General features: G+C 30.6%; 1 protein-coding gene across 1 annotated transcript; it reads right to left on the bottom strand.

Moving 5' to 3' along the window:
• Nucleotides 1-165: 165 nt before the first annotated feature.
• Nucleotides 166-1,334, bottom strand: LOC125192972 (ethylene-responsive transcription factor RAP2-3). Its single transcript, XM_048090658.1, has 2 exons — nt 1,120-1,334; nt 166-852 (listed from the first exon to the last, which is right to left on the bottom strand). Exons 1-2 carry the CDS (start codon nt 1,283-1,285, stop codon nt 326-328), a joined length of 693 nt encoding a protein of 230 aa, XP_047946615.1. The 5' UTR covers nt 1,286-1,334; the 3' UTR covers nt 166-325.
• Between the last annotated feature and the right edge of the window lie 19,937 nt (nt 1,335-21,271).

Genomic DNA, 21,271 nt, shown 5'->3' with positions numbered 1-21,271 from the left:
AAATTGTTACATGGTATAATCTCAAGAAACACTATTATTGATACCTCTATTTTTGCACAAAATTCGTCCATGCTCCTATCAATAATTTATTAAGGATGACTAATTGGTAAATGCCATGAATTCGATTTGGAATATTGTTGAATTAAACAATCAAGAGCACACACATAACACACTCAATATATAGTAATAACACCTTAATTGGAAAAGTTTGTACATTGAAAAAGGAAGCATAAAGCGTCAAATCTCGCACAAACACAACATAAGTAACATAACATGCATAGTTTTTATTTAGGGTAAGTTTATTACTCCCTTAGGATTGATCCATCTAGAAGAAAATATTGCTTTGTCCTAGTGCAACAAACTCATCCAACCATCCATCAACCAAGCCAACCGGCTCATCCAACTCGAACCGGGCTGAGAACATGGGCGGCTCGGGTGTCTGAGGATGAGTCGGCTCCAACCCTAAGAAGCTTTCCAAGCTCGACAGCTCATCCTTGATCGCCTGAGACTCTATACTCTCGAAGCTGTAGGTTTCCTCTGGGCTCAGCACAATTGGCTGCTCCGGAGCAGCAACGCATAGCCTCTTGGGCGGTGGTTGCTCCGGTGGCATTGGTGGCTGATCACGATGGTCGGGAAAGTTGAGCTTGGCCTTGTTGCCTCGGATGCGCCTAGCCGCTCTATCATAGGCTCGGGCGGCCTCCTCCTGCGAGTTGAACGTTCCGAGCCACTCCCTAATTCCCTTCTTCGGGTCACGGATTTCAGCTGCCCATTTTCCCCATGGCCTCTGCCTTATGCCTCTATATTGGCTCTTCTTAGGCTTCACATTGCCTTTCTCACCCTTTTTACACTTCTCTACATAAACATAAAATTTATTTAAAATTATAAAAGCTATATAGTGAAATTGAAGCTCTATGCTAGTTTGCTCTCACCAATTCAGCAATTCCCTACTTATTTACTTGGTGCAATTCATGATTTCATTCACATTAATTGTTGCAACATTTAATTAGTTAGCACAAGTTTATGACTTTAAAAAGAATTGTAACAACACAATCACAAAGTTACATATTCAAAACCAGTTTTTAGTAAATAAATTAAAAATAAAAAACACAAAGTTCTAACCTTTAGTGATAGAGGATAGTTTGGGTTGTTTTGGGACATCATCATTTGAAGAATCGAAGCCCCAAAGCTCAGAAATGGTATCAATCTGAGCCCAGAATTCATCTGGACTTAGTTTGCCTTTTTTCTTGACGATTGGATCATCTGAAATTATTGAACCTCCACACATCTTTTCACGTATTCCTTCAACCAGAGAGAGAGAGAGATGGAGAGAGGAGGAATGAATTCTCTAGATTTATAGAGGTTAGGTTGGCTATGATTATAATTATAAAAAAATGAGAGGACACATGATAAAAATTTAAAACTAAATTGCTATTTAATTTTTTGGAAGTTTGTGATCTTACGGTGGAGATTGGGCAGGCCAGATTTCGATGGTTGGATATTAGGTGATGTGGGCCCTTGCGTGATGTCAGCAGTTGGATTTGTTAACTTTTATTTTTATTTCTATTTTTCTTTAAATCCTTGCAAGTTGGTACTAGGAAGTCACAAGGAAAAAAGTTTTAGTAGTAGTACTATATTGGAATCTAGGTTCGATTTTATTTCAGTGTTTTAATAAATTGGGTTTTACTAAAAAAATATTTATACTCCTTTCAAAGAAAAAAGTACTACTAATAATTATTTTAGGATTATTGAGGAAAATTGGAGATGGGGTAGCATTATGTTTTGATTGGATCAATCAAGTTATAAAAAGTTGGTGTTGGTGGTGTTATATACTCCTATAGTTTTGATATCATATAGTAGTAGTGTATAAAAATTCCCAATAGACTCCTCTTATTTCCCTTTATTTATAGGTTTAGCATTATAAATTAAACAATTATAGTGACATGCAAAATAATCCATCAATTTTTTCTTGGGTTGGATTTAAAGATTTTTAAATTTTTTTTTCTTTTGTAATGCTATATGATTTACAATATTTCAATTAATTCACGGATCAAAAGGCTCAAAAGTTAAGAAAAAGTTTATCATGTTTTTCGAAAATGAAAATCTCCTATAGTTTTACTATTTCGTCAGTTCAAGTTAGAAAGGAATCCTTACTTTTAAACACGTTCTATTGAAAGCGTTCGTTATTTTTTGGACGCACATATTAAAGAAAGCCGTATTTTACGCTTAAAGTAGTACTATTACTCTACTGACACGATTCCCTTTTTCCGTTTTGAAAGATTCCGTATATTTTATGAATTATTAATAGTGAGACGATCCAAAATTAATACTGTACTCAATTGAAATACATAGAGCTTACTATTATTTTTGGAATATTGATCTTTATCATGTGCAATGTACTGCTACCATCATGTACAGTTTATTTTATGAATTACCATTAATAATAAGACTATCCAAAAATAAATATCAGCTCTTGAAATACTTATATAGGCTTATTATTTTTGGAATATTGATCTTTATCATGTGCAATGTACTACTGCTTTTATTGAGTGACAAAAAATAAAAACAAACAGCAACAGCGTAAGAAAGATAATTATTGAGTGACAAAAAAAAGAGCATAATGAGGAAAACTGCTTTTATTTGTTAGTAGTCCATACAAAAATTTCAGAAGCCACCTTACTAATAGCTATATCATGTTGTATACTCCCTCCTTCTCCCATTGGCAGTCATGACCGGGCACATGTTTTATGTAAAGAAAAGTTGGTTGAAAAAGTTAGTGGAATGTAGAACCCACTTTTTTATATTGGTTTTATAATAAAATGTGAGTGAAGTGAGTTAGTGGAATGTGGGACCTACTACCATTTATGGTAAAAATGAAGTGTGACTCTTAATTGGGGACGGACCGAAATGGAAAAGTGTGACTCTTAATCGGGGACGGAGGGAGTATATGATACTATATTTATGGTATTTTAATAATTAAAATATAATTAAATTCATTTATCATTTTATTCAAAGAAGGGAATATTTTAGATTTGCAATGTTTTAAATATCCATAATAAGTCTAATGCTAGGAATATACCTATGTATTTGGTATTTGTTGTATACTTCATCCGTCCCATAAAGATTGTCCTATTTTTTTATTTCGGTCCGTCCCACAAAGTTTGTCTCATTTCACTTTTTACCATTTTTGGTAATGGACCCTATATAAAAGTAGGACCCACATTCCACTAACTTTTTCAACTCACTTTTCATTACATTTCTTAAAACCCGTGCCCGGTCAAAATGGGACAATCTTTATGAGACGGAGGGAGTATTACTTATACCACTAATTAATTCATTATGGGCTGGCCTATTTCTCTGAAGCCCAATTGTGGCCCGACCCAACTCAGTTTTTGATCCGGCCCATTTATTTGACACATGTTTTAAGAGGCGGCGTAGAACCTTCGTAATTTATTGAGTCGACATCTAATCTTTCTATGGAAAGTGGAGATAGAATCGAACGATATTACCAACTTGCTCAAAGATAATATTGTGTGATTAAAAAAGAATTCAATTTCAAATTTTCCTTCCAAATGGGCTTTAAGAAATCGAGAAATTGCTCAATTTGTTGATCAAGATCTTCGACTTTTAGCTTCATAATTACAAGATCACGAACATATCCACCTTAATAGTTTGCTAGCAACACAATAAAATATTACGACTACTCAATCGCATCAATATCCCATGTATTCAACCAAATCGTAAACATATTAGTACTACAGGGCAAATTATTTAAAAAAATTATGAATTTGGATTAATATTTAGTTGAAATTACAATTTTAAATCTCTAACTGTTAAAATAATGAATTTTAATATTTTTTCAATACAGTCAGCCAATAAATTGAAGTAAGCCAGCAGTTTGAAAAATGAGTACGCCAAATTAATAACATAGTAAAAATAGAAAATAAGAATATTTCGTCATGTCAAGATTGAGATACGCCTTAATTTGACCAATTTTTTTTATAAAATTTTTCCAGCATTTATAATATCTACTACAAAATATATTAAAATATTTTTTATTGATAAGGATCGGATTAAAGATTTTGATTGATAATCATCGGTTTGAAAGCGCATAGTTAATACTCTTTTTGTGTAACGTTGAAAGATGATCTTGCATTGATTGTGAGCAAGAAATTAATATTAGAAATTGCGTTTTATCTTCTTTAAATTATTGAAAAGGTACAAATATAACTGTACCAAATTATTAATATCCACATTTGCAACAAGTTGACGACCCTTGATTATTGAATTTTGGTGTCCAAGTTATAATAATTCAATATACGCATATACAAAAACCAATAAATGGAGTAGTAAGTAATATGGTACGGGCCCAGATGTGAGCACTTAGCCGGCCCAAGAGAGTAGAGAGCCAGACCCATCCATCGAGCCCAACAAGAGTACGAGTACGAAGAGTGCAAGGCCCCAACGCAAGACGAAGCCGCCAGAACGCAACCAACTTTGTCCGTCATTAGAATATTTTCCTATTATTTTTGCGTTATTATTAATTATTTTTGTCTAAGAGTCCAGCGCATTTATAAGCTCTCATTTCCGGATTTTCTTAGTTGATTATTTTTCAGATTGCAGAAGAGACTCGAACCAATCCTAGGGTCCTTAGTATAAATAGAGGCTTGTCATTCTTTTCTCGTTATTAGAAATAACATAAGCCTTTAAAATTTCCGTCTTTTACTTATAGTGCAAGAAACAAATCCTAGAAAACCAACCGCTTCGTCGACCGGGCCGACTCCCACTACGGCAACCCGCCACCCAACCTCCGATCCCTCATCGCCGGTCAATCCGTTGAGGGTTAACAGCACCATGTTAATTAATATTTAAATATTTACATGTTTAACAATAGAAATATGCAATAATAACTTGAGATCATTTCTCCAAAACGCATCACATAAATTAAATACTAGGAATCTAGGATCTACTAGCGCGTAATGGTTTAATCTAACATTAATTAACATGAATTTTCAATAATTCACAATATAAAATATGAATTTTTATTTGAGAAATATTATCAATAAAAAAATCCATTACATAAAGAAATATGAGTAGACCATTGTTTAGGAATTTTACATTTACATTAGAATTTATTTTTTAATGAGTACACTGCAAACAAAATAATTACTAAAACTCTCATTAGATATAGGAAAAATGAACAAACAGAGGAGATAGCTAGGAACGAAGTTACACAAAATTTTAAATACTATTATGAGAATATTATTCAGCGAAAAGAAAAAAATTAAAACTCAAAAATGCATAATAATATATCTAACTCAAAACGGTGATATTTTCCACTTCTCCACTCCATAAACATAAAGTAAACAAATATTCGATGCTAAATATAAAAAAAATCATCTTAACTAGTTGAATGACATCAAATCCTCTTAGAAAAGAAAAAACCATATATATTCAACAAATATTAACAACAAGATTAATTATGGAAAGAACAAAGCCTTAGGCACTTTGATCATGATGAAATACATTATAGTACACATATATAGCTAGTTACAAAAATAAGCCTCCAAATTAAGTAAAACAATACATAGATACATACATACATACACACATACACCTATAGAGTTGTAATTAAAGGCGATACATTCTCCTTCCCTCCATCACAAGCACCCCTCCATATTTCTTGGCAGCTTGGTTGCTGTCAATGGTCTTTGGAATTGGAGGTGCACCGAAATTTCTCCGTGGATTCTGCACCAAATCGCGCTCCATTCGCCTCATGCGGCTGTACATCTCCTCCATCATAACGAACTCTTGAGCAATCTTCTTGAGGTTTTCTTGATGATGGGCCATGTTTGATAAGACAAGTAGTACTAGTATTTGTGTGTGTGTTTTAATTTGTTGATGAAAATGGAGAGGAAATGAGAGAGTTATTTATAGGGATAGGAGGGCTCTTGGAATCCCATCTTTTTAAAAATAGTGTTAATTCCTACGTAGTTAAAGGCTGCGTGTGATGCACGATATAAACTTAAACATAAATATGGAGTACTAATTTTACATGAGAATAAGAAACATGGATAAATTAATATGATGATATATATGAATCATGCATAATCAAATACATTAAATTTATTTTATATAGTGTTTTGTTAGGGTGAGACGACACTTTTAACACAAAACTATGCATGACTAAATCTCATCCATTGGATAAAAAAAAATGAAAAACTAAAATTTATAATAGTAGTAATACAACTATACAACAATATTTATTTTAACTTTAATAAGTAAATTAAATTAAAGATATACAGACAATTAGTGGCTGTAGCTATATAGATTTTTAGTTATGGAATAAATTTAGTTACAATTGAATCGCAAATGAGATATTTTACTTAGATGTAACTTGCCTATAGCCTTAGCGTAATGATTGTTATTCTTCTCCCCTTTCATTTACATTAATTTATTCAAATATACTTATGTGATTCCAACTGAGATTAAACTATACTTGTGTAACATATAAACAAAGCTTAGTAAAAACCATATAAAAACGCCACGATTGATATCTTGATCAATACTCTTAATTAGATCGTTTAAAAGTTTGAAAGTGATTCCATTTTATATTATTTTAATCTTTTGAGCACTATTTAAATAGATTAATTAAGCTAAAGAAGAATCCAATCTTCATAAAAGAAATTTCAAATAATTGAGACTCGTAGGTTGGCCGGTCGAACAAGAAATCTGCCTACGTGGAAAAGCAGTGTACATCAATTTACATGCTGATTTTTTTTTATTTAAATAATGATAAAAAAAAAGAACTTACCTAACTGCGTGCATTTTCTTTTCTAGAGTTTGGCCCAAATCTAGGATTTAAGCTGCTTTGTTTAAATTATAAAAATAGTCCTTAAGTAAAGTGAAAGACATATAAGTATAAAATATACAATTGTGGTGTTTTAGACTTTACAAATTCTCTGCTCTTTTTCATTGCTTTCCTTCCTTTTTTTCACATCATGAAAATATTTATTTTTCATATGTTTCTGGCGATCATCTGATAAAATCACAGGAGTGAGGGAGTTGATAACGACCCAGTCCAATAAGGTTCAACTTGAATTCGATTTATTAAAATATATCTAAATGTGAATAAGAATCTGATCTGCTACATTGGAGCCTGAACTCGACCTATACACAACACAATTCAGTTAACTAAACAATATAAGTTATTGAAAAAAAAACAATATAATATGAGTTAACATACACGATAACAACCCAATAACGATTCAAAACCCGATTTACATGATCAAAATCTCATATTACACGATTACAATTTGATAAGTATTACACTATTAAACTCGATTTTCATTTACTTTTACTGTAAGACTATTTTGTAAGTATGTTATACATTCCATTAGTAACTCATTCACATTTTATTATAAAATCAATATATTTAAATAGTATCCATATTACATTAATTTTTTATATTTATATTGTATATTTCTTAAATTCGAGCCAAATCAAAGTGGGACACATATTTACAGACGGATGGAATATTAAATTGCACGAATAAGTAATAACATCGGAGATTTAACACATAAAAAGGAAAATTTCTTTTAATTTTATACTTTTATAAAAATTAAGTCTATAGCATCACCAGAACAAAACAAAATATATCACAAAATTCATTTCTAGTTTTTGTTGCACAGATTCAAAAGTCACAACTAATTAAAATTCAAGAACTATAACTAAATAATATTTTCAAAAGAGTATCAATCTTACTTGTCATGCATTTAATTCCTCAAACTAGAATCCAAATGAATAAATAAGCTGAAAACTTAGAATTAACTTAGAATTGACTCCATTTTCCGATTAATTTGAAAAAATAAATATCTTTTGATGTATTAAAGGGTAAAACTTATTGCAGCACTATGACAGGTTCTTGTAATATAGACAGGAAATCTCTAATACATTTATGCATCGGTGATATAAATGGCAATTTCTTTGGAGAAAGAAATCAGTAGATTTGATGAAGAATATTGTGGTTGTAACTTGCATAGTGAAAAAGCAAGCTTTTATTCAAGATCAGTGTTATTCTTTTGTTCCAGGCTAATTTTGATGATATAGTGTTGAGCACACTGCATTTCACATGCTGGACCAGGTACATTTAATTAGAACAATGAATTTTAATTTCTGATAAAGCTGAGAGTTTTGTAAAAATTAAATGTCTTTTTCCTAGTCCTTTTATTGGTCAATATTGTAGAACAAGTTTATCACTGAAAATAAATAAAATTTGGACCCAGCAGCTTCTACCCCGTATATATATTTTCAAGAATCACATTCTTTTCACAAATTTAGTGACAACTTTTGATTATTGATACGTACACATGAGGTATTAATTGCACGTCAAATACGTACAGGTTACTATATAAAACACCAAAATTATTGATAATGTTTAAAAATCGAATTTGCACTGTGATTTTTTGGCAATTAATTTCTAAAATTCTGGACAAAAATTACTGTGCAATTATATACTAAATCCTTATTTCGTTAACCGGAATACCAAGAAAAAAACACCAATACAATAGTAATCCTTAATTGCTGAAAGGGTCATAAATAATTAGGTTAACTCTGGTATAAAAGATTCAGATGCTGGATTGACTAATTGACTTGGAATTGATTCCATTTTCCAATTAACTACGATTCTTTTTAATCCAACAGACCAACAATTAGGCACTGGAAAAAGAATATATACGAAAAAAGAACATTCTTATTATTCACACTCGATCTTGGGAATATTTTTGTGGGAAATCTGGTGTATAATTTCTAAAGAGGCTTGGAATTTGTGAGACCAAATCAAAATATATTTGAAGTTTTGTGTGAAGCACACCTAGCCGCTCAAAGCTAATTAATATCCCCACCTCGCAAAATTATTATTATTAGATATCTCAAAATGTAGTTTAATTTCATAATTTCTTATTGGAGTATGTGTGAAAATTGAAAGTGGATTCTATCTTGGGACAGACTGAAATAATTATAATTCAAGGCGTGCGAAATGGAGAAAATATCTACATAACCAATATAGTTAGAATATCCTGAGGCCCAAGGCTTAAATTTAAATTCATATATCTATAAAAAAAATATCCTTCAACTTTCTGTGATTGAGTACGGACACATATACCTCAAATTAATTAATGTACACGTTATACGTGAACGAACACGTAAAAAATGTGGCTAGAAACATTACGTTTCAAAAAAATTAAATTGGTCCATCTAACTAAATTTGGGGATAATTGAAATTAAGTTAATAACATAAAAGTCTACATGGACGACTACTAGTACCACACCCTTAACTCAATTGAATGCATAAGCACGGATACATTTGAGTACTTGAATTGCATATGCTAATTAAACACTACATTTTGCATAGATTTTCATTGAATTACTCATTAATGATGTACATTTACACACACACACACAAAAACATAAACCACAAGATTATTTCTATAAGACATAAAACGCAGTAAAACCAGATTTGTGTGTTTTGTGTTTCATTATAGCTGATGATAGAGACTTGATGATATGAAGGTGGAGCAACATAACATGTAAGAGATTGTTGAGGTTTGTAAGGATAGCGGCAGATAACTTTAGATTCTTGTGGCTTTTCTCGCGTTGCGGGTGAAGCTTCACGCCCGACAAGTCTCCCCTCTCGTTCATCGCCTTCCTTGCCAAACATCGCCTTTGTGTCTTCGTGAGATGCCATTTTTAACCTAAGTAGTGTGTGTATTTAATTTAATCATAGCTATTGGAATTGGTGATTGAATTACTCCAATTTATTGGAGAGGGTTTCAATGGAAAGGATGATACATACCAAAAAAAAATAAAAAATAAAGGACTTATTTAAGAAGGGAGAGAGAAAATGAGAGAGAGAGCTCGAAAAATCAAATTGAGTGTCCAAACCGAACCGAAAAATCAAAAATCAAATTAAATCGAAAAAACTAAAATTATGTGAGATTTCAAAAATCTGAAAAACCTAAAACCGTAAACCCAAATAAAACATACATCACCATAATATAATATATAATATAGTATATTATATTATGTTATATATATTCTATATATATTTTTTATATTATGAGTATTATATTATAATATTATATTAAAATAGTAGTAATTCGGTTTTCAGAAGCCAAACCTGTGAGTTAAACTAAAAAGCTCGAGAGAGAGAGTAAAAGAGAGAGGGAAGAATTTATTCAGGAAATAAAAAATAAAAAAAAACCATACATAGTAGGAAAGGTAACTTTGGGAGAGGTTATTAGTATATTCCACCAAGAAAACAAACGAATCATAATTGATATAGTTAATTAAAGAGATATACGAACAAATTTGGACTAAAAATAAGTATTTTCTTCTCCCAATAAATATGAAACATTTGATTTCCGATAAGGGATTTAATACAATGTTGTTTTATGAATTAATGAGGAGAAAGTATAGTAAGTCAGAAGAAAAAATAGAGATAGTGTTATTTTTATTTTAGGAAACATTTCATTTTTAATAGGACAACTTTAAAAAGAAAATGTTTCATTTTTAATGGGACAGAAGAAGTATATAGTAACAACTAACAATAATGTACATATAATGTACAATTACTTTTAAACCAAAATTGAGGGTGTAAAGAAAAACATAATTTAGGAAATAATTGTCTATTAAATCTTGATATTCTTTTGTTTTTATGGGACGCTTTCGTTTGCCTCCAATAATTTTAGTTAGGATACTGCGACTGAAGACATTTTCTAAAACAATATATTTAGAAATACAAAGAAAACGTCTTTAATTGATTAAAGAATTGTCCTTAAGCATTCAGTTTTAAGCAACATTCATTGAAGCAGGGAATGTAATTTGGTACTACAATAAAATATAAAAAATCACATTACACTATAAACATATATATATACTATAGTTTTTACTTTTAATTAATATACACAACTTATCAACCTTACTGGTATTGACCCTTTCCATTTGTACATGCAAACCATCTTTTATAAATTGGAGTAATTCATAAATGCAATATACTATCAATTACAATATCAATGAAATACAAGCTTGGTTTATAATATGTTAGTATGTCGATAGATTTTTAAGAAATGATTAGTCAATATATATTCATAATTTTTTCAAATAGTGCAACCACTACTATATAGTAAAAAATTACTCCCATAGTAATTACTAGTAATAGGTTTATTTAATCATATTTATTACAGAAATGAATATGCACGATCACTTCTATATATATTCATAATTCTTTCAAAAAATGGTACTCCAGTTATAATTATTTAACTTAATCATCCATTGATCTTGATTGATTGTGTAATTACAGTGGTCAATCATCTTTTCAAAAGTGAGGGTTTTTTCTTCTAGTTGTGAAAATGAGAAATGTTAAGACTAAAAAACACAACATATAGTGCAGCAACATGGAATTATATAGACAAGATAGATGATATATAACATCTGCATCAAGAGCAGTAGAACATAAGATTTTACATTAATCCAAGCCAATATGCTTACAAATAAGGCCCGGAAACAGCTAATTAAGCGCGTTTTTAAGTGTATTCCTTCGCCTCTGGAAATCCATGAAAACTGCAGCATCACGATGAATAGAGGACGATTCATGGGCTGTTATTACAGTAGTAACTTCATGTGAGGAATGAAGTCGAGCCGCGTGATAAACTAGGGATTCTTGAGGCTGATAAACATATTGGCAGAGTGGTTGAATCTTTCTGTGTATAACTGTTTGATGAGGAGGATGACGAGGAGGAAGAGGAGCTTGAATTTTTTGTGGTTTCGCAGATCTCAACATGTGTTGCTCGAGTATTGCAAAGCCGTCACAGCCAATTTCGTAGAGATCAGCTTGGTGAGCCATTTTTGTATGGATATATATGTTAGAAGACTGGTTATGGGGTTTGAATTTTGTTGAGAAAATGTGGGAGGGATGATGGACTTATATATACTATATGGAGGAGAGTATTGATTCCTATAAGAGAGGTATCAGATTTCTTCTATAAACAAATAGTAATATGATTCAAGACTCATAACATGCTCTAGGCTAACATAAATTAAAGAGACTGTTAAAATGTTTGATTTGCCTAGTATTTGATTTAAGAGAGATAAATATATTCTGTTTATAAGAGATATAATAGTTCATCATAAAATAATTAGTGTATAGATATTCATACTATTTTTTTGATGAAATTCATATAATTATGGAATGTCCAAATGAAGAATCATTTTATGTTTTTCGATCATGAAAATCGATGTTGTTGTGATTACAAAGACTTTAAACGAACTTTTAATTAACGTTCAATCCCCTATATAAAAGTTCTTCTTAGGAAATTAACGTACATATATGTTTTATTTACCAAATTAAGGCGTGCATTCCCGCGTAACATTTAACTAGCATTTAGAAAAAAAAAATGAATAGAGAAAAAAGAAAAGCAAAGAAAAGAAAAGAAAATTAAGAAATAAATAAATTATACTCTCTATATACTACTATTATGATTGTTTATGTAAATGAAATTAATCTTGCAAATAGTTACAGAACAATTGTTCATACACATTATACGTTCATACATAATTTAGTTTAAGAAATTTTAAGTTCAAACTATGAAAGATTAATTTTTTGGTGCAATATGTTTTTTCTACTGAAATAATTTAATTGTTCCATCAAAAAATGGAAAGGATACATACCGAATTCTTTCCTTGGTAACAAATGTGCTTTATTTAAGAAGGGCGAGAGAAAATGAGATAGAGATGGGAATAATTAAGAAGAAGAAGAAGCAGAGAAATTTCATTCGAGACATGGACGGTCGGAAAGAATCAATAAAACCTTGGAAGATTCGATCTAGTCAAAATTTCTTCACTCATGATTGTACGTTTACTTGATAAGAGAATCGTTTGAACGGAAATTGCAAGTCTTCATACGTGCATATATTATACATTCCACCAAGAAAACAGACGAATAATCATAATTGATATACTGTACTCAATTATAGAGATGTACGAAGAAATTAAGACTAAATACATTATGAAACAACCAATTACTTTTAGAACCAAAATTGAGTGTGTAAAGAAAAAGTAGTTTAGGAAAAAAATGTTAACAAAATGTTAATATTCTTTTGTTTTTCTGGAATGTTTTTCGTTTGCGTCCCTTTAATTTTAGTTAGGACACTAAGACTGAAGACATAATTTTAAAGCAATATATTTAGAAACCCAAATAAACGTTTTTAATTAATTAAAAAAATTTCCTTAAGCATTCATTTTAATTTTAAGTAACATTCATTGAAGCACTACAAAAGAAAGGGCCGATACCCAAGCACATTGCAAGCAAATTTCAAAATTTCCGAGCATTTCCTGAGCACACGAAACATAGTCTCCAAATTCCGAAATTTGAGTATATTGCGAGGTTTAAGTGGGGAATGTAATTTGATACTACTACTTAAAATAAAAAATCAAATTACACTAGAACCATCTATAATTTTTACTATCATTAATTAATGTACACAACTTATCAAGGAATTGTAATCCTTACTGGTATTGACCCTTTCCATTTGTAAATGCAAACCATCTTTTATAGATTGGAGTAATTCATAATGCAATATATCAATTCTAATACCCGTGGAATACAAGCTTAATTAGCTTGATTAATATGTACTAGTTGTTATAGTTATACACCCACTTATATAAATTCATAATTTTTACAAATAATGGTACTCCAATTTTAATAATTTTAACTTAAACATATCCATTGATCATGATTGATTATGTAATTGAGGTGGTCAATCATCTTTATAAAAAGTGAGGGTTTTTTCTCCTAGTTGTGAAAATGAGACATGTTAAGAATAATAAACACAACACATAGTGCAGCAACATGGAATTATATAGATGATATATAACATCTGCATCAAGAGCAGTAGAGCATAATATTTTACAGTACTCCAAGCAATATTCTTACAAATAAAGCCCAGATACAGCATTGTTATTGCTAATTAAGCGCGTTTTTAAGTGTATTCCTTCGCCTCTGGAAATCCATGAAAACTGCAGCATCATGATGAATAGACGACGATTCATGGGCTGTTATTACAGTAGTAACTTCATGTGATGAATGAAGTCGAGCCGCGTGATAAACTAGGGATTCTTGAGGCTGATAAACATATTGGCAGAGGGGTTGAATCTTTCTGTGTATAACTGTTTGATGATTAGGATGACGAGGAGGAAGAGGAGCTCGAACTTTTTGTGGTTTCGCAGATATCAACATGTGTTGCTCGAGTATTGCAAAGCCGTCGCAGCCAATTTCGTAGAGATCAGCTTGGTGAGCCATTTTTGTATGGATATATTTGTAAGAAGACTGCTTATGGATGGGGTTTGAATTTTGTTGAGGAAATGTGGGAGGGATGATGGTCTTATATACTATATGGAGAGTATTGATTCTTATAAGATAGGTATAAGATTTCTTCTATAAACAATTAGTAATATGATTCAAGACTCATAACATAATAATCTAGGCTAACATAAATTAAAGAGACTGTTAAAATATTTGATTGCCTAGTATTTGATTTAAGGGAGATAAAATATATTCTGTTAATAAGAGATATAATAGTTCATCAGAAAATAATTAGTGCATAGATGTTCATACTTTTATAAAAGTGTGCATATCTTTTTAGATGAGCTTCATATAATTAGGGAAATGTCCAAATGAAGAATCATTTTCTGTTTTTCGATCATGAAAATCGATTTTATTGTGAATGCAAAGACTTTATCTAAATAACAAAACGAACAATATTATATTAACGTTGGATCCCCTATATAAAAGTTCTTCGTAGGAAATTAACATACACATATTTACCAAAGGTGCATTCCCTAGTAACATTTAACTAGTGTTTAGAAAAAAAAACCAATTTTATCTACCGAGGAAAAAGAAAAGAAAGAAATAAGTTATACTAGTACTATATATTATGATTGTTTATATAAAAGAAATTAATCTTGCAAGTACTTACAGAACAATAGTTCATACACATATATATGTTCATACATAAGTTTAAGAAATTATAAGTTCAAACTATGAAATATTAATTTTTGAGTGCAATATGAATAGGAAGCCATTAAAGATGAAAAGAACCTTGTGAGGAATATATGACGCAATAGTGCTGATGTAGGTTATACATATATTGATATTCATGCATGTAATGTGATTTTGTAAATTATGTAATATGGATATAAAATATAATATGGTGTATAAATTGGATGAACTATACTATTAGTAATCAGTTACGAATTTATTCTTGATTTGCTGTAAGCTGTTGGAAATTAAGCCGGTGAAGAAAAACCACTATTATTCGAATTTGGAGACCAGAGTAGAGATCAAGATTTGATGCAGATCTCAACTCACTTTTTTTGGAAGATGAGAATTTTCTTGAAATATACTCATTAATTGAATTGCAGATTCTGCTTCATCTTGATCAACAAATTATAAAGTTTCTGCTTTCGGTTATAGCATGGCCACCAAAAAGCAAGGATCCTTTTCATACTGTTCATTTCAATTCTTTAGCTTTTTGCTTGATTGTGATATTTTTTATTTTACTTTATTTTATTTTTCTGAGCAAGGTTCTTTTACACAACAATTAAATCCATAATTAATGATTTAGAGATTAATTTTTCCAAGCTTATAAATTTCTTTGTTGATCAAATTGGTTTGAGATAAGTAATACTACTCCAAACAATTATAATGATTTGGATTTGTTTAATTGTTGAAACAAGGCACAAATAATTCAGTTAACTGGTACGTCTGTACCAAATAAGATTCATATGCTGAGTTGACTTTGAATTTATGCTTGTCTAGCTAATTAAGTGCATATTGTGTTTTTTCTAACACTATTCTGATTAAACCCACAAACAAACAATAAAAGAAAGCATAGTGAAATTTTCTTTTTAAATTTAAGCCTACATGGAGTAAGTCTTGTAGCTTACATGAGCAAATATTTTATTCCTTCTCATCCGAGTTCATTTGACACTTTTCATTTCTGAAACTTCCATTTTGGGGTCACTTAAAATTTTTAAAATTAATGTTGGCATTTTTAAAAATGATTTATTATAGATAACTGCTAACATTGTTTGATTTATTTATTCGGTTAATAAATGACTACTCTTTTAAATTCCTAATTCATGATTAATTGAATATCATATCGTGGTATAATGGAGGCACAAATATGCATGACATGGTTATTCAATTCAGAACATATTCTTTGAATGTGTGTTTGATTAAATTGGATGGAATAAGTCGGTAAAGATTTATAAATAATTGGACCAAGTAGTTAGGGGTTGATCAAGATCAGAGTAAGATATTATTTCATTCAACAAATTGAAGCATAATTCTTATCATTCAAAGTGTGTAAGATATTATTTCGTTCAACAAATTGAAGTATAATTCTTATCATTCAAAGTGTGTAATATTCTACTTCATCTTGATATATAGTTCACTTTTCAACTATTGTGTTTTCGGCAGAACAGAATGTGAAGACCCAAGAGTGTAACCACTGTGCATTATGCTACACCAATTCTTTTACGTTAATTAATACTCATAATTAATTCAAGCAAATTTGATAGTATCAAGAATAGAATAGGAAAAAAATGTAAAGAGATTGGCATGGGCTTCTTCTCCAATTTTAAGTGTGCTCGCCGGTCACCATTATATTTGACTTGCACGAGTTTTAAGAAAATAGTGGTAGATAAATTTTTAAGGGTGTAATATAGGAGTAAAAGATATAGAGAGTTTTGCTTTATTTTAAATGGAAATCGCTACATCTTATGGGACATTAAATATAGTAGTAGTAAGTATGTATACTATTGAGAGGCTATAAGGGCTAAAATCAATATTGTGTACATGATTTAGTTATTAAATAAATCCGGATGAAAATGATACACACTTACAGTACTCTGTTTGATACTCCCCACATATATTCAATGTAAATATGAATCATTTTAGTCATTAGATCATGAGAATTTACAATAGATACCGAAAAAAACCACTTATTTATTTTATCATTTTGCACAATGAAAACAAAACGTTTCATATATAGTATTATGATTTATTAAACCATAAATTCGATTTATATAACAACTAATCGACCCAATACTGGGACAAATTAATCTTTAACTTGAGAAATGTATTTGTTTTGAGCTAGCTGCATTAATCACTACCAAAAAAATGTCTAAAAATATATTTAGTCAATTAACGACATTAATTTGTGTTTTTAAATACATCACTTACACTTTAAAAAGCGTTTTCAATTTTGGTGTCATAATTAAACTCAAGAGACGTGTAGGGGACAAACGGTCCTCAACTTAAGGACGCTTTTCTTTTAATAAGTTTTAAAAAACTTCTACACAAATAATTGAGTATTTAATTTTGTTATCATTAGATAAGTTTCTTCTTGTAGTAGTGATTATACACTTGTTTGTTGATGATGTTAGGAAAGAATATGAGCCATAGGCCCATATTCAATAGCTTAATAGGAGTAGTAGTTAGTATGATAAAAGTCTAATGCCAAAAGCACTTCCATATACAATATATATATTCACACATGAAAAAGTGTTACAACTTCTTCATACTGTTCTAACTGAACAAGGAGACAGACACACAGCCGTTATCTGCAGAAGCATTCTAGATAAATCTCGTCACCACACATTACCTAACATATTACACACATACACATATATATACAAACCAATTAAGCATGTTCAACTTATTACAATGAACACATGCTTAATTTCTCCAAGACAAAAACTCTAATACCCCACACCTCTAGACTTCCTCTTGGAGTAGTCCAAAACTGACACCGTGTCACGGAACTGCACCACCTCATAATCAACCGCGGAGAGGGGCTTAACATGGTGCTCAACGCTCTGGTTCGGGTGGTGCTGGTACAAGCAGCCATGGCTGTTGACTTGCTGAGCAACGGGGCGTCGCCTCGTCGCCCCTGGCCTCACCATGTACTCTTCGAGTATCGCAAAGCCATCAGCACCTGCTCTTTTTAGTTCGGCCCATGATGCCATTTTTTTTGTTTTTGTGAAAGAGAATGAAGTTGTAAGTGTTTTGAAGTTGGAGAAGGTTTTGTGTAGTTGTGTTGCATGTTTAGGAGTTGTGGATGGCTCTCTTTATATAGAGGGAGATGAGACTATTGCAACATAGGATATCTATTAGTATATTATTTATAATATTATAATGATGAGATAGATTTGGATTTTTTTTGGGGCCATCTCAACTAGTGTCTAATTGATTCTTTTGGGATAAGTTTTGAAAGCTTTTTCAATATATGAAAATCAAGATTCTTGACAATGGCTTCGCATATATACTAGTTTGGTGTTATTGAGAAGTTATCTTATGTTTTGTCCAATCATGTGATTAGTCTCATGCTTTGTCGATTTTTTTACAAATAATTGAAACAACAATATCAAAATAAATGGGCTTAAGGTGGAATAATCAATAATGTTAGTCTTCTCTTTAGATAATGGTGAAAATATATAATTTCACATTTTCCACCATTTTCACATTCCGTAGAATAAAAAAAAATATTTTTACCACTACCACAAACTCATTTATAAGGACATAAAACTGGAAATATAAATACTTGCATTGATTTTTTAAATTACAAAAAATTAGGGTGCAACTAATATTGTCCTGAAGTATTGATTGTCCTAGCATGAAGAACTCTAATATGATTATTACAGTAAGATAATAATTAAGAAACAATACGAGCATGCACTAAACTAAATCATTTAAAGATCTCATAATGACAGTATTATTGCGCCTTTAAGGCAATTATTATTTGTAAGGGATATAATTACAAATATGAAAAGTTGTATAAACTGTATAGTATGGCTGCTTTTATAATAATTTTGGACAGAATAGAATAGAATTCTTAATGATACATTGGAGAAGACTTGTACTTATTGAAGTACTAAATTGTCGTTTGAGGTTAAATTAAGTACGTGAGTAAGTATATTATCATTTTTTGAAATACACACTTGAAATAGCATGGTAATATTATTTTATTAAAAAAAATCTAGTTACATAGGAATAATTTCTTTAGTATCTCAAAGGCCCTTTATCCGAAAATACGCATCACATTCTACCAAAGGTTGTTGCATGTATAATGGTCTCTTTTTCCAAAAGAGATCTCATTAAAAAATAAATAAAATCAGGCTCTAACTAAAATACCTATAAAAAATGTGAATATATTGTTTTTTATTAACCAACTCAAAAGCACACAATCAATCTAGTTACAAGATACTAGAATTCATTTCTATCCAAAAAATAGCAATTATTGTTTGATGAGGAGGCAGGATAAGAAAGCCTTATATTTTAGTACTTACAAATATTCTCCACATAATTTGGATTCCAAAGCAATTATTTGTTTTCTTTTTATATCATTATATGAAACGTGTCGAATAAATTTTGAGATAGTTTCTTTTTGTGAAAAAGCTGTTTGTATATATTTTAAGCTTTTGCAATATAGTCTAAAGGCCACAATTTTTAATTGGTTATACATTACTGATTACAGACACAAACTAGACCCATTTTATTTTATTGGAATAATATCGATCGAGAAATAACACTACGCGCGTTATCTGCCTTCAAACGACTTCTAAAACAGTTTAATTGTAACATCACATTATTTATTTTTGATATATTTCCAATTACAACATATTTGTTCAGGAATGAAATCAAGCCTTTTCTTTTCCATTTTAGTGGTGCATATATATACATATATATTCACAATTTTTTAATCTCAACCCTTTGTATAAAAATTGCAAATTCAAGTTAATGTTACATTACATACTTACACTACTTAAAAAATTAATCACTTTTCACTAGCATCTCCATATCAATGAATAGTTTAATTGATAACTCTTGTGAACATGATTGCCTAGGTTTTTTTTTTTTTTTTTTTTTTTTTTTTTTTTTTTTTTCTTCTTCTTTTTGTTTTAGATGTTTTCAACACATCTAATAACTAACTTTAGTTGGAAAAATATTTTCTAAATTTTCTTTAACCATGCATTAATGAGACAATTCGGTATTGATGGGGGCTTTTGCATTAAATTTTTCACAAAATTTGAATAATTTTATAAAACCTATACAAAGCAATAAGAAAGATTGACATGGTCAACAAGTATGTAAGCCAAGGATCTTACAACCAAGAAGCTGCTTTTATTGATACATTTACATATTATGATACAGAGTCATACTTCTATATGTAGTTGCATGTACAAGTAGTTATATCATACTACTATGATAACAAAGGCCTTAACTATTACAAAAGGACTTGTCTATTTCATCCGCTTAAACACACCTTTTCATATATGCTAATAAAATTTAGGTGCAGAATTCCACTTAGTATAGTCCATATCTGTGACACCATCATGAAAGTGCATCACTTCGTGCGTCTTCATCTTCTCGTACGGATTCACCATGTAAACATGGCTCTGATGGGGCTGGTATTGATACAAACAAGCTTCCCTACCCTTTGGCAAAGCTTGAGGAGGTTTTCTTGCAGAAACGCCGCCTTTCCTCCCCTTGTTTTCGTAGAGTTGATCAATAATGTCAAACCCTTCCTTGCCTACCCTAACAAGATCTTCCCTAGATCTAGATGCCATTTTTTCAGTGTATGTATGTGCAAGAAAACTCTAGGCTTTGTAGCAAGAGGTGTGAGAAGGAGAAGTGTTACTTGATTGAAAGCCTAAGAGGGTGAGGACCATTTTATAGGTGAAAGTTCATGGTCATGTTAAGTGTGGCCTCTTGCTTGGATACAAGTGTTGATTATTCTTTTTGGATATGTATTGTGTAGGAAAATGCAGGTGAGAAATCATAGTCTCCACTTTTAAGATTTTTTCCACATAGTAGATTCTGTTTTCTAGAAACACTTTTTCAAGTCTATTGACTCAAGAAGATTTAGGCAGCAATAACTTCACATTATGGATCACATTTGCTTAGTATGTGTGCAAGAAAATACTAAAAAGAGATGCAAGAAATTGGTAGTTTTCTCAGAAAAGTTACCAAATTTTGTTGATCTAAATGGGCTTCTATCTTGGCTTTAAGTGTTGATTCCTCTTGATATAGTAGTAAATACAGTGAGAAATCATGGTCTCCAAATATTTGGTCAAGAGTTAGTGATTTTTTTCACACAATAGATTCTGTTTTCTATAAAAGCACTTTCCTAGTAAATTTGAGTCAAAAATTGGT

Source organism: Salvia hispanica, chromosome 6 (assembly GCF_023119035.1).
Source record: "Salvia hispanica cultivar TCC Black 2014 chromosome 6, UniMelb_Shisp_WGS_1.0, whole genome shotgun sequence".
Lineage (NCBI taxonomy): Eukaryota > Viridiplantae > Streptophyta > Magnoliopsida > Lamiales > Lamiaceae > Salvia > Salvia hispanica.
Note: the sequence above shows the minus strand (reverse complement) of the source record. Positions and strands in the feature narration are given on the sequence as shown.